The sequence below is a fragment of the Podarcis liolepis genome, assembly GCF_965112155.1.
Source record: "Podarcis liolepis genome assembly, chromosome: 15".
In the NCBI taxonomy this organism is placed as follows: Eukaryota; Metazoa; Chordata; class Lepidosauria; order Squamata; family Lacertidae; genus Podarcis; species Podarcis liolepis.
In genome coordinates, this window is record NC_139566.1 from 4134129 (window position 1) to 4149181 (window position 15053).

The 15053-nt window shown below is 49.6% G+C and overlaps 2 protein-coding genes across 2 annotated transcripts in view; both read right to left on the bottom strand.

Annotated features, from left to right (window-relative positions):
* Positions 1-15053, bottom strand: part of HORMAD1 (HORMA domain containing 1) — a 578262-nt gene that overhangs the window by 389698 nt on the left and 173511 nt on the right. The window lies entirely within an intron of this gene.
* LOC310694336 (cortexin-3-like) lies at positions 5920-11939 on the bottom strand. Its single transcript, XM_083477478.1, has 2 exons — positions 11390-11939; positions 5920-6401 (listed from the first exon to the last, which is right to left on the bottom strand). The coding sequence occupies exon 2, from the start codon at positions 6366-6368 to the stop codon at positions 6132-6134; it is 237 nt and encodes a 78-aa protein (XP_083333604.1). The 5' UTR covers positions 6369-6401; positions 11390-11939; the 3' UTR covers positions 5920-6131.

The window sequence follows — 15053 nt, forward strand, 5'->3', positions numbered from 1 at the left end:
CGCAGACCTCGCTCTCTGCCAAGCGCTGACTAATAACTAACATTTCGCCGCTGGTAACGAGGCGCCAGCCGAGCCCCGCTTTGATTTATAGCGGCTTAGCGGGCTTTTGACGGGGAAAGTAATTAGCTTTCCCCAGGAAAATGAAAAGTGGGGGGAGAATCGGGGAGCAGCTGAAAGGCAGCCGTGTGCCAAGCGAGGGATTCTGGGCCTCTGGCTCCCCTAAAGGCATGGAGTGGGGGACCCAGGTGGGTGTTCTGGGGGGAACGTACCTGTCCCTTCCTCTTCTGGTCCTGGATCTCGGCCGGCTTAAGAAGATGCTTGCCCCTGTTTCAGCTTGTTGGCCTCAAACGTCCTCGCTGCTAGTTGCCCATCTGCTACTGGGCCGAGTTCGAGGTGTCGTCCTAAGCAGCCCCTAACAAATTGGGGCCAGATTACCTGCAAGTTCACCTTACCCCACATGCGCCCACTCGACGGCTCCGATCTGTGAAACCGGCGCCGTTATAGGTCTCACGTGATTCTCGATCCACACTTGTAAGACGTCGACCTTTCTTAGTGTGGCACTTTGGAACTCCCTGCCAATTGAATGTCAAGCAGGCACCTTCACTGCGCTCTTCCACGCCTCCTACAAACATTTCCATCTAGGCAGGCTCGCCCAGATGTTTTGCACGTTGACCCGAGTTTTAATCCGTTTTATCATTAATCTGAATGGTTTTTCCAATGTTTTTAAGAGCTGTTCTTAACTATTTTAAACCGATGGTTTCATTGTTCTTTTCGGAAAGTGCCATTAGGTCCAGTCGTGGCCGACTCTGGGGTTGCGGCGCTCATCTCGCTTTATTGGCCGAGGGAGCCGGTGTACAGCTTCCGGGTCATGTGGCCAGCACGGGGGATTCGAACCGCCGACCTTCTGATCGGCAAGTCCTAGGCTCTGTGGTTTAACCCACAGTGCCACCCACGTCCCAAGCGGTGTATACATTTTATGAAATAAATGATGTTGGCATCCATCCATTATTTTGGGGGGCGAAGTCTAACCCCTGTGTTAGCAACACCCAGTTGACCTTCCTGGGGTGGTCAGTGTGTATGGAGCTCCAGGGCTTCCCAGACGACAAGACCCCCTCCTTGGCCTTGAGACCACCTGCTGCCATCCTGTGCCCTCCAATAACCCCATCCACCCTCATTTCTCGCCATGCCTGGGTCTGCCCCCCAGTCTCAAGCTGCCATTCCCTTTGCTCCTTTCCTTATTCCCATCCCAGGGCACCTGGGGGGGGCAGATTCCTCTTCCTCTTCCCCTCCCCAAACCTTTTCCCTATACACCTTTTTTTTCACAATACACCCCCGCCAAACGATACAGAAACCATGGTCACATAAGCACAGAAGTCCTTATCAATCTGGCCCATGACACACCTTATATTCCCAACCCCCTTCCTCAAAGCGCTTTGACTGGGCCCGAATGTGTCATTGAGCCAGGATCATGCCCACACCCCCTTGCTGGGATGGAGGACAGAGGGTCAGAAACCTCCAGCTTTCACACGGCCATATTGTGGTGCAACAAACACACAACCTCTCATCTGCAGCGCAGCCCTGCTCTTGCCTCTGAGCTCACTTGCGGCTGGAATGTGGACCCCAGAAGGTTTCATATGAAGAAATGTGGCCCCCGGGCTGAATAAAACTGCCCTGTGATATTTCCCCCCCAAATCAAATGGGCACTGTTTATATAAGAATGGTGGGTTACTGTTCCCTGCGGAAAGCCATCTACCGTATTTTTCGCTCTATAAGACGCACCAGATCACAAGAGGCACCTAGTTTTTGGAGGAGGAAAACAAGAAAAAAATATATTCTGAATCTCAGAAGCCAGAACAGCAAGAGGGATCGCTGCGCAGTGAAAGCAGCAATCCCTCTTCCTGTTCTGGCTTCTGGGATAGCTGTGCAGCCTGCATTCGCTCCATAAGACGCACACACATTTCCCCTTACTTTTTAGGAGCGAAAAAGTGAGTCTTATAGGGCAAAAAATACAGTAATTAGACTTTAATTTGATTTTGACCTGTCTTTGGGAGGTAATTTAATTATTGCTTTATTTTATACTAATGTTATATATTTGATGTTAGCCGACCGGCTGGGGAGGGTGGGATATAAATAAAATTTTATTATTATAATTATTATTATTATTATTATTGCCTGCTGGATCAGGCCAATCAATGGCCCATTCGATCCCACATCCCCTTTCCACACCGCCTGCGAATTTGAATATTTGAGCATGAGATTTGAGCACTAGAGCAACTTCTCCCCTCCTGGTATTCAGAAGCATCGCCTCCTTCTCCTCCATGAATTCGTCTCACCCTCTTCCAAAGCCATCTCAGTTTGTGGCCATCACTGACTCCTGTGGCAAGGAGTTCCACAGTTTAACTGTGCAAAGCAGCAAGCGCCTCCTCTCTAGGCCAGTCTCCCCCAGCCCACGGCACCCTCCCCACCCAAAGGTGCTAATTTATCCCCGCATTGGAGAATTTATGGGTAGCTACGACTGCTTTGAAGTTCAGGGAAAGAGACCCCAAAGCTCTGGGTTGTGGTCTGCAGCATCGCATTTAATCGAATATATATATATGATGCCCCGGAACCAGCTCCCCCTGGTGTTATCTTGGGCTTCTGCTCAGTGGTGATCTGGAGAGTGTAAGCTCTGCGGGGCAGAGACCATTCTCCCCCAAGACTGCTATTCTGTCAATCATCTCCATTGCTGCTGCTGTGGCCACATCGGTTTTTTAAAAAAGGACAAGACACCAACGCTCTTCAGATCTGTTCATTCCCAGAGTACATTTCTGTCACAAGCCACCCCCTTCTTCTGGTCTTACTTAACAATAATTTCTGCATGGCATGGCAGCTATTCTTTGCCACGCTCCTCCAAAGCTTAAATATGTGCTGATCGGATCATTCCCTCATTCGAGTCTTGCATCATGATCCATCAAAGACATTTCGGGATCTCTAGAAGTCTCGTTCTTCTGGCTGCGGTGCCGCCCACCAGTTCTGGTCTGGTGCAGTTTGGTTGACGACTGGGAAAATTCCTCTTTCCACAGACTCCCCCTTTTCCTGCGGCGTCGCTGTCAGAGGTAAGTAGGGGCATTATTTTAAGAACATTGGATTGTAGCTGGATCTAGCCCACCTGGTCCAGCATCCTCTTCCCATTTTTGATTGATGGGGTCTGGGTGGAGAGGGTAACAATGTTCAGATTTTTGGGCATTGATTTACAAGAGGATCTGTCCTGGAGTGTCAACACAAGGGGGCTTGTGAAGAAGGCGCAGCAGAGACTGTACTTTTTGAGAATACTAAGGAAAAACCATCTTCCGCAGAAACTGCTGCTTGCCTTCTATCACTGTGCCATTGAGAGCGTGCTCACTTATGGCTTATGTGTGTGGTACGGAAGCTGTACTACCCAGGACAGGTTGGGGTTGTGCAGGGTTGTTAAGGCAGCAGAGAGCATTGTTGGCTGCCCACTCTCCACCTTAGAGCAGATTTATGCCACAAGGTGCCATAGGAAGGCACTGGACATAGTAAAAGACCCATCGCATCCTGGTCACTGTCTCTTCGAGCTCTTGCCGTCGGGACGGAGATACAGGACGATGAAGACAAGAACGAGCCGTCTTAAGAACAGCTTCTTCTCCAGAGCGATCTCGGCCCTGAATGGGAAGCCCGGACTTTGAAAGTCATCGAATCTCCCTTGCTGTATTATACTGTATTGTTTAATTAGTGTTTTTATGGAGCAGTCAAGTAATTTCGTTGCAATGACAATAAAGATATTCTTATTCTTATTTTGGAATCAAGATAGACTGCCACTGGACCTGGAGGTTCCATAAGGATATCAGAAGAACCCATGTCCTGAGATCAGGCCAGTGGTCCATATTATTCCAGAATCTCATGTGGGAAACCCGCAAGCAGCATTTAAACATCAGAGCAACACTCTTCTGCGATTTTCAGAAGCTTTTGTGTCTGAGCACGGCCATCATACCTAGTAGCCACTGGTAGCCTTCACTTCCACGAGTTTGTCTTTTAAATCCATCCAATGTGGTGGCAGGGAGTTCCATAGTTCACCCCTGCGCTGCGTGAAGAAGTCATTCCTTCTACCTGTGCTGGACCTTCGTACATCAATGCGTTCTACGTAGGGCTGCCTCTGAAGACAGTTCGGAAACTGGTGCAGAATTCAGCCGCCAGGTTGCTCAGTGGGGCCAGACGGTTTGAGCATATTGCACCCATCCTGGCCTGTCTGCCCTAGCTGCCAATTAGTTCCCATGCCCAATTCTGGGGTTGACCCATAAAGCAGGGGTCAGCAAACTTTTTCAGCAGGGGGCCGGTCCACTGTCCCTCAGACCTTGTGGGGGGCCGGACTATATTTTGAAAAAAAGAAGAACGAATTCCTATGCCCCACAAATAACCCAGAGGTGCATTTTAAATAAAAGCACACATTCTACTCAGGTAAAAACAGATTCCCAGACTGTCTGCTGGCCGGATTTAGAAGGTGATTGGGCCGGATCTGGCCTTAGTTTGCCTACCCATGCCATAAAGCCTTAAATGGCTCAGGACCGCTGTTCCTCAAGGAATGCCTCTCCCCATATGTACCAACCCAGACCCTGTGATCAGTGCCTCTTTCAATAGAGGTCCGCAGGGTGGCAACACAAGAACAGGGCCTTTTTTGCAGTGGCTCCCCATCTGTGGAATGCTCTCCCCAGGGAGGTTCGGCTGGCTTCTTCGTTATATTAGGCGCCAGCCAAAAACGTTCCTTTTTAACCAGGCCCTTGGCTGACCGACATCCGATGCCCTTTTAAATGTGCTGTGGATTTTTGGTGTCTTTTTCTTCTAATTTTTATTATGCATTTTGTGTTTTTTATATTGCGGTTTTATGTTGTGGGCCGCCCCGAGACCTACGGTCGAGGTCAGGAGTTCCTGTTTGCAGAGTGAAACCCAAAAAGCCCACCTTGTCCGGCATCCTGTTGTCATGATGGCCAGCCAGATCCCTCTTCTGGGAAGCTGTCGATCAGGATCTGAACATGGGAGCGCTCTCCTCGCTTGCGAGTCCCGGAAACTGGTGTTCAGAGATTGGCAGTAGCCCAGAGCTGTGACTACTGGTAGCTGCTAAATCACGGAATGATAAAGCTAATTCCTTCTCCTTATTCCCGTCTCTCTTGGGAACGACTTATCTCTGCGCTGTGTGAAAAAGTCCTTGCTCTTGCCTGCCTTGAATCTCCCAGTGTTCAGCTTTGCTCTCGCTGCCTCGGGACCAAGCGGGCGGCTGAGAGATTTTGTGGAAAGATCCCCATGGGTGTCCGGTCTCACAAGAGGCGCCGCTTGATTCCTGACCTTTGAGAGACCGCTCCTCCTCTGAATGAACGTGCCCGGTTCTCCTTAAAAGCCACCAACAGCCCAGGAGTCATTGCAGTCTTCATGAGGCAGTGAGTTCCGCCGGCTAACACTGCATTTCATCCCCTCTCTACCCTGGACCGAAAGCACAGTTTGCCAGAATGCTACAGGTGGTGTGAGCCGATCCAAACCCCACAAATTCCAGGCACCTCGGGGCCACATTTCTGACTTCCTAGACAGTCTTCAAGGGGAAGCCCCACATGAACCTCATTGCAGCAATCTAAAACTGCACAACTCACTGCAGGCAAGTTATCTCGAATCCAGGAACGGCTGATGTTGGGAAAAAGGCACTGCACTATTTAGGGTTTGTGGCGTGGTTTTGGTTTTAGTTCTGCTCTTCCCCCTTTGTTTTTGGTTTAAAGATTAGTGTTGTAGTTTTTTTTCTAAAAAAGGTTTTAAGCTTCTCTTGTTATAATTGCCCAGAGGACATGGTTAATCGGCTGGGTTACAAACGATGTACATAAATATAAGCCACGGTGGATTGGACCGCGAAGGCGAGAACATTCACCCAGCAGCTGGCATTTAGAGGTAGACCATTCCTGTCCATGGAGGTTCGACGCAGCCCATCCCTCACTTCACCCAGAAACCAGCATTTGGAGGTAGGTAGACCATCCCTGTTTGTGGAGGTTTTACACGACCCACCATCACTTCCGGGAGGAAAGGGGGCAGATTCCAACTTTGGAAGCCCTGCGTATGTCTCTGAAATAGGCTTAAAAAAAGTAATGGTCTGTCCATCAGGCCAGCCGGTAATCAAACGTATCTTTCTCCATGTAATCGGTCCATGTGGACGAGGGCATGCTGCGGTACGGATCCAGCAGGATCCGGAAGCAGCGGACGATCAGGAGCCCCAGGAAGACGAAGAGGAAGAAGACGAAGACGAAGGCTGCTTTCTGCTCCAAGGTCAAGGTGGGGTCCGGACGGACAGCGCTGGCCAGGGCAGGCAAAGTGCCAGAGAGACCATCGGCCATCATTTCAAAGCCCAAGAGCTCATTGATCCAGGAGATCTGAAAGGAGAAAATAGCGGGTTACTAGCCACTTGGGATGGGCAAATTTTCAGGAATTTTTGTTTTTCTGGTTTCCTCTAAGTTCCGCTCTCCTCATTTCCATATCAGTCTGCAGATTTATTTTTTAAAAGAAAGTCCCCGTGAAAATTCACCAGCATTTGGGTGTGAATTTCATCTCTTAACACAAACATTTTTGCCAAGCAGTTTCAATTCTTCCACTGGAAAACGGCCCGAAATCTTACTCTTGGTACCACTTGCCCTGGAACATCGCTACAATGGGGGAAATTACGTACAATTTGAGATTTCGACAAGGACCGGAACCTGCAGGCACTTTTTGTACGTCTCCACTCCCATCGTTCAGCCCGGACGCTGAGGTCCAGCTCCAAGGGCCTTCTGGTGGTTCCCGCCATGCGAGAAGCCAAGTTACAGGGAACCAGGCAGAGGGCCTTCTCGGTGGTGGCGCCTGCCCTGTGGAACACCCTCCCACCAGATGTCAAGGAAATAAACAACTATCTGACTTTTAGAAAACATCTGAAGGTAGCCCCGTTTAGGGAAGTTTTTAATGTTTGATGTCCTATTGTGCTTTTAATTCTGTGAGGAGCCGCCAGAGTGGCTGGGGAAACCCAGCTGGATGGGCGGGGTATAAATTTATTATTATTATTATTAATTATTCCGACTCCATGATTCCCTATGCAGATAGGTCTGAGAGGAGGGTAGCGATTGGTGCAATGGCTCCCCTCTGGTGAAAAAGCGACTGAATTTCTTGTCGGTCAGACCAGTGGCGTAGCGTGGGGGGTGCAGGGGGGCCCGGCCGCACCGGGTGCAACATCTGGGGGGTTAGGGTGCGCAAATTACTTGCCTTGCCCCGGGTGCTGACAACCCACGCTACGCCACTGGGTCAGACCAAGCTGCGATTGACGCTGGCCTGGAGGTGTGGAATGATGATCAATTTGCAGGTTAATGGGAACACTCTGCGCAATTTCCTCAGCCAAGCGAGTGGTTCAGAGCGACTGCGCTGAAGCCCAAGCGGGACCCAGGCGGCTGCGTCTTCCCGCTACGCACTCCCACCTCCAGGACTGGCAGCTTCGAAAAAGCAATTTATAACCCCTTCTCTTTGTTTAAAAAAAAGTTTTTAAAAACCTCCAACCGGCTCTTTGCAATTTCATTTGTTTCCGGAAACGAACATGCTTTCCGAGGCGTTTTGTACCCTTATCGCTGAAGGGGAATATAAATATATATGTACCCCTGTTACGACAAACTCTCATTTATAAGGCTGATAAAAATCGACAAATCGCTTCGGAAGGCGGCCTGGAACATTGCTGTCGTTTTCTCTGGGTAGGGACTGACTGTGTACCGTTCCGAAATGACTGATGAGGGGAAGGTGGCTGCGTTGAGCCTCCACACCCAGGGGCAGTCTACCTCTGAAGACCAGCTGCCAGGAGGCCAGGATTAGGGACGTTCAAGGCCTCTTTGTGATATGCCGGATGCAGCTTATTGGAAGCAGTGGGAGAAGAGAGAAGGCCTCTCCTGGTCCCATCCAGCAGGATTTACCGTATTTTTCACCCCATAGGACGCACCGCCCCATAGGACGCACCCAGGTTTTTTTGGGGGGGGGAATAAAGAAAAATTTTTTTATTTCCCCCCCAGGCTCGCCCCGTGCTTCGGGCTGCAGGTTGCTGCCCGCAAGCCTCGTGCGCCCCGACCCCTCTCGCTCTCCAGGCTTCAGCGAAAGCCTGCATTCGCCCCATAGGACGCACCCAGATTTCCCCTTCATTTTTGGAGGGGGAAAAGTGTGTCCCATAGGGCGAAAAATACGGTAGATTTTTTTTTTACTTTAAAAAAAATATTACAAGAAAAGAAAAAGAAAACCCGAAACAAAAATCCATGCATAACATTGTAAACACATTTGTCTACGTGTTTTCCAAAATGCAGACTAGGAAAAAAAAAGACAGAAGATAAAAGAAAAGGAAAAAGAAAGTAAATACTTTTCATAATCAAGAATACCAAATTTATACTGTAAACAGTACCATATATAAATCCTAGTTAAAATATTATAAAAGACCTCCACCGCATTCACCACACGTCTCTTAATTTCTAGTTCACCTTTACTTCTGTTCTTCAGTCACTTCCTTTCCTTAAGTTCTTTCATTGTCCATCACCTGTTGGCAAAGGTGTTGGAACCCCAGAATTGTAGCGTCGGAAGGGACCCCAGAGATCATCTAGTCCAACCCCCTGCGATGCAAGAATCCTGCCCGCATTTTGTCCCTGGGTGGGCTGAGGAGGTCAATTTGCTGCAGGAACGGGGTCTGTGGAGGGTGCCTTGCCCCACGCCCGTCCCACATTGTATAGAAAACAGGGATCTCGTTTCTCTCCCTCCCTATCTCTGCCTAATAATAATAATAATAATAATAATAATAATAATAATAATAATTTATTATTTATACCCCACCCATCTGGCTGGGTTTCCCCAGGCACTCTGGGCGGCTTCCAACTGAATATTAAAAACAATACAGCGTCAGACGTTAAAAATTTCCCTAAAGAGGGCTGCCTTCAGTTGTCTTTTAAAAGTAAAATAGTTGTTTATTGCCTTGACATCTGCTGGGAGGGCGTTCCACAGGGCAGGTGCCACCACCAAGGAGGCCCTCTGCCTGGTTCCCTGTAGCTTTGCTTCTCGCAATGAGGGAACCGCCAGAAGGCCCTCAGAGCTGGATCTCAGTGTCCGGGCAGAATGATGGGGGTGGAGACGCTCCTTCAGGTATACAGGACTGAGGCCGTTTAGGGCTTTCAAGGTCAGCATCAACACTTTGAATTGTGCTCCGAAATGTATTGGGAACCAATGGAGGTCTTTCAAGACCGGTGTTATGCGGTTTCGGCGGCCGCTCCCAGTCACCAGTCTAGCTACCGCATTCTGGATTAATTGCAGTTTCCGGGTCACCTTCAAAGGTAGCCCCACATAGAGCGCATTGCAGTAGTCCAAGCAGGAGATAACCAGAGCATGCACCACTCTGGTGAGACAGTCTGCGGGAAGGGAGGGTCTCAGCCTACGCACCAGATGGAGCTGGCAGACAGCTGCCCTGGACACAGAATGGACCTGCGCCTCCATGGACAGCTGTGAGTCCAAAATGACTCCCAGGCTGCGCACCTGGTCCTTCAGGGGCACAGTTAGCCCATTCAGGACCAGGGATAGCTAGGTGGATCCTCCAGATTCAGGAGCACTCTACCTCAGACTGCCAGTTTGTTACTGTGGGGGCCAAACACGGGCAATGGTTCACCTTGATGCTCTGCCTGGGGGGCTTCCTGGAGAATATGAGACGAGGGGTGTAGAGTTGGGGAACCACTGGCTCTCCCAAACGCCGCTAGACTCTTTGCTGTATTGCTAATGGTTGCCGAAGATTCGATCTCGTGCCCCAGGAGATTCTGGACGCAGTCCCCAGTAGCAAATCCAGGTCGGCTTCAGAAAAGCTCTTTCCCAAAACCCCGGAGAGCTGCTGCCAGTCCGTGTAAGCAGTACTGATCTAGAGGGACCAAAGTCTGGCTTGGTACGCTACGGCTTCCTCTGTTGCCTCTGGAAAGGAAATGGCGGCCTGTGCCTCTGCCCTTCTACTAAGCCAACCACCTCAAAAACAAGCCCCATTCCAGAGGTCCTTCTGCGTCAAGTTTCCTTGAACATCTATGCAAAATTCGGCTTGCAACCAGATAAACCCGGGCCAGATCTGCGGCTGCATTTGCAGATGTCGCAAGACTGCCTCCTGCTGGTGGCCAAAGGAACCACGGCGCAACGGCTCTCAGTGTAGCTCAGTGCTGTCCAGTGGCGACAGGACCAAACGCCATATTTAAGGAGGGAGAAAGCGAGTCGCGGTTACACACCTCCCAATTGAACTGGAGGCAAGGGGTTCGAAGGCTCGGCCGATGTGGTGGCGTCAGCGATGGAGTTTAAAGGAAGGAAGGATCACTTAAGGTCTCAGGGGTGTCTGTGTGTGGTTCCTGGCTTAAGGAGCATTGAAGCTGAAGTCATTTAAGAGTGTATATGTAAGAAAGACCAGATCTTTCTGGATCCTTGCTGGACCAGGTGCTACGGTTGCCACCTACCCACCAAAGGTAAAATAAATCTTTCCACCCACTCTCCCTCCCATTCCTGTCTTTTTTGTCACGTAAACTGATTTATTTTTTTGGTCAATATATGTATATTGATGCACCTACATTGCTTCACATCAGCCAGAAAGGCAAACCACGTACATTTCTAGCTCTACTTATCAGCAATTCCGGAGGAACAGACCTAGAATTTATTTCTAAGTTCTGAAATCGTTTGGATGAGAACCACCTTGCCCCTGTATTTCACAGTCTCCGGTGTTTGACAAGGTGAGTTCTTTTAAGAATCAAATCTCATCGGGGCGAAGGATCAACTTTAGTGAATATGAATCGGAAGGGTGGGGTGGGGATATCTTATCCCCTCCCCTGCGAATAAGGGGGATTTGGCCCTTCTCCCCAAAGCAGAGGGCGGGGGTTGTCTTGTTCGAATGTAATTTAGTGCGATTTGGGAGTGTCAAATCAAATGCATTGCATATCAGTTTTTCCGGTTTGTGAAATCGGGAGGGGATGTGTCTCCCTCCCACCCACAAGGGAGGAAAAAACAAACATTTAGAAATACATTTTCAGCACAAAAAGGGTTTGAAATTATTATTATTTTTAAAAAAAGAGAGAGGAAAAGCAAGACTATATTAGCAGGGAAATATAAGCCTGTAAATTAAGTGCCATTATAGATTCTCATTGTTTCTCCAGTGGAGATGAGAAGTGTCTGTGTGTTCAGGCAGCAAAAGCGTGGGTTTTTCCCCCTGTCTCTCTTATACACACACACACACACACACACACACACACACACACACACACACTTGAACTTACATCCCGCACTCTCTGCAGACCTGGTCTGTGCATATTCACCTGTACCTACCAGTACAAATTCAGTTACCATGCAAAAAAGAAACCCTCACCTGTGTGTCTCAGGTAAGCCAGCCTTCCGGAGTCCTCAGTGGGCGGATGCCTCGGCCCCCGTACCCATTCGCCTGCCTACGAAGATCTGCTTCTTAAACCCCATTCCTGGTTGGATCTGCAAACCAGCCGTTGTATTGTACAGCGGATTCCTCCTCCTACCTTGTTGATGACTGGAAACATACGGAGGCAGAGCTTGAATGCTAAGGGTGGCTGGATGGGGGAAGAGCTCTTCCCCTTGAGGGGCGAGGGGGTGTACCGCTCAGCCCCACGCAGGATCGGGCCGGGGAGGGGAATTCCGGGAGGCGGCAGAATCGCTTTTCTACAGCCTTTCCTAGCCCACACACGCGTGGACAGAGAGATGCTTCAAAGCTGTTGCCGGTGGCAACCGGTTGCTATGGAGATGCCGGAGCAAACTCATTTGCTGCTGGACCAGGGAGGGGCCAGGAAGCTGACGGCAGCTTGGTGGGGGTCCCTATCATTCCATTTCATGTCTGGCTGTTTTTTGGGGTAACCTTGGAGTTGTTGAAATGATAAAATGATGGGGGACAGTATCTATTGTTCTGTGTTGCTGAGGTGGAGCGATGGGCCAACCCCCCTTCCCCCCTCCCAAAGGGACAAGGGTTAGGGACACCCCTTTCTTAGACTGAACCAAATCAGCTCATTCAAAGATCAGTCTTCCCCCGCCTCTTGCCAGTGTGGTGGGCTTGAAACCTGAAGATCCGAGTTCAAATCCTCCTCTTTCAGCCTAGCCTATTTGTTTGTTTCTCAGATTTACAGCTGATAGGCTGAAACCAACCTCACAGGGTTGTTGTAAGAGGAATAAAAATGGGGCGAGCCCCCAAAATTCTACCCCACTGTGAGCTCTGTGGGGGCAGAACAGGCTGCAACAGAGACGGATAGGAGGGCTGTAGAGAAAGAGGGAAGGAAGGAAGAGCGTTTGGAGAGAGAGTAAGAAAGTCAGATAAGTCAGTTAGATAAGTCAGAAGTACATCATATGGGGAAGTTAGATAAGCAAGTCATAAGTAAGACAGGAAAGTAATAAGTGAGAAGTTGGATAAGTCTGTGAGATTGGTTCCGTAGGTGTTGTGCAAAACAGGAAACGACAGCAAGAAATCCACGATAATGCTCCAAAATATAAACTTAGCATTTCTCTATTTTTGCACCAAATAAGATCATACAAAGGGACGCGGGTGGCGCTGTGGGTTAAACCACAGAGCCTAGGACTTGCCGATCAGAAGGTTGGCGGTTCGAATCCCCGTGATGGGGTGAGCTCCCGTTGCTCAGTCCCTGCTCCTGCCAACCAAGCAGATAAATAGGTACCGCTCCAGCGGGAAGGCTGCTCTGGTTTGCTAGAAGCGGCTTAGTCCTGCTGGTTGCATGACCCGGAAGCTGTACGTCGGCTCCCTCGGCCAGTAAAGTGAGATGAGCGCCACAACCCCAGAGTCGTCCGTGACTGGACCTAATGGTCAGGGGTCCCTTTACCTTTACTAAGATCATACAATGAAGCAGAGACTCATAGAATTGTAGATTGGGAGTGACCCTAAGGACCATCCAGTCCAACCCTTTGCAATTCAGGAATATGCAGATAAAAGCCAAAAAGGATGGATGAATGACTAGATGGATGGGAAGAATCTACCAAGAGAGAAGCAAGACCACATATATATATCTGAAAAGTGTAAGAAGGCAGAGATGACCAGTCAAAAGGGATGAAACTTCAGCGCATCAACTGATAGGAAGTGCCTACAGAGGGTGGTGAATACAGCACAAGATATTATGGGCTGTCCCGTGAATCCGCTGGATGAATGTTGCCTCAGGAGAGTGAGGAAAGTTCTCAGGGATGATTCACACCCTGGCCAGCACTTTCTTGATCTCCTGCCCTCGGGCAGAAGATATAGAAGCATGATTAGTCACACCAACAGGGTAAAGAACAGCTTCTATCCGTGGGCTGTTAGGCTGCTGAATGAAAAGATAACAACAGGGCAACTGACTTTTGGGTTTGGTGTGTGTGTGTCAGTAAACAAGGGGAATTAAGACTAAGAGAGCGGAGTGGGGGGGGGTGCTCGTGTAATCTCACTGTATACAAGTTGTACAAGTGACAATAAAGTATTTCAATTTCAATTTCAGTTATACTGTACTATGGACCTCCCTCCCACAGGAGACAGCAATAGGCACCAATTCAGATGGCTTTAAAAGAGGAGTGGAAAACTTCACAGAGGAGGAGAAAGCTATCAATGGCTACCAGCCATGATCAGTGCCAGGTTTAGGTTTGACGAGGCCCTGAGCTACTGAAGGTAATGGGGCCCTTTATATGCCCAGCTGTCCTTTGTCAACAGCAAATTGTCACTGTTTATTGTGTTGAATTTATGCTATATGGTAATTTATGGAGCTAGTAAAGGTAAAGGGACCCCTGACCATTAGGTCCAGTCGTAACCGACTCTGGGGTTGCCTATTTATCTACTTGCACTTTGACGTGCTTTCGAACTGCTAGGTTGGCAGGAGCAGGGACCGAGCAACAGGAGCTCACCCCGTCACGGGGATTCGAACCGCCGACCTTCTGATTGCCAAGTCCTAGGCTCTGTTGTTTAACCCACAGTGCCACCCGCATCCCTAATTTATGGAGCTAATAGGTATCTAAAGCCATTCACACATAACAAATAGGAGCCTACACAACACAAAACACTGTTGCTGTATGCAGGTTATATTTCATTTGTTTTTGGAAATGTACATCCAGGTTTTTTTCCTTTAAATTTTTTTGGGGGCCCCCAAGAGAGTGGGGCCCTAAGCTATAGCTTGTTTAGCTTATACGTAAATCCGACACTGGTCACGGTGGCTCTGCTCTTGCCTCCACAGTTGCAGGCAGCAATGCTTATGAACATCAGTTGCAGGAAACCAAAGAGAGACGTTCTTGTGCTTGAGTCCTGTTTCCAGGTTTCCCATTTGGCATCTGGTTGGCCACTGTGGGGACGCGGGTGGCGCTTTGGGTTAAACCACTGAGCCTCTTGGGCTTGCCGATCAGAAGGTTGGTGGTTCGAATCCCCGCGACGGGGTGAGCTCCCGTTGCTCGGTCCCTGCTCCTGCCCACCTAGCAGTTCGAAAGCCCGTCAAAGTGCAAGTAGATAAATAGGTACCGCTCCGGTGGGAAGGTAAGCGGCGTTTCCGTGCGCTGCTCTGGTTTGCCAGAAGCGGCTTAGTCATGCTGGCCACATGACCCGGAAGCTGTACGCCGGCTCCCTCGGCCAATAAAGCGAGATGAGCACCGCAACCCCAGAGTTGGCCACGACTGGACCTAATGGTCAGGGGTCCCTTTCCCTTTACCTTTTTGGCCACTGTGAGAACACAATGCTGGGCCATTGGCCTGATCCTGCAAGACTCTGTTATGAAGGTAGCAAGTCCGCAGTTGGTGGGGCAGTTGCCTATTTGCCCAAATGGAGCAGGCACTACAGCTTTATGAAATCCTACACCCCCTTTAAAACCCTAAATGGCCTCAGTCCAGTAGATCTGAAGGAGCGTCTCCACCCCCATCGTTCAGCCTGGACACTGAGGTCCAGCGCCGAGGGCCTTCTGGTGGTTCCCTCATTGCGAGAAGCCAAGTTACAGGGAACCAGTCAGAGAGCCTTCTTGGTAGTGGCACCCGCCCTGTGGAACGCCCTCCCAGCAGATGCC

What these genes read in the sequence shown, in the direction of transcription:
- LOC310694336 (XM_083477478.1), bottom strand. Translation starts at nt 6,368, where the DNA reads ATGATGGCCGATGGTCTCTCTGGCACTTTGCCTGCCCTGGCCAGCGCT.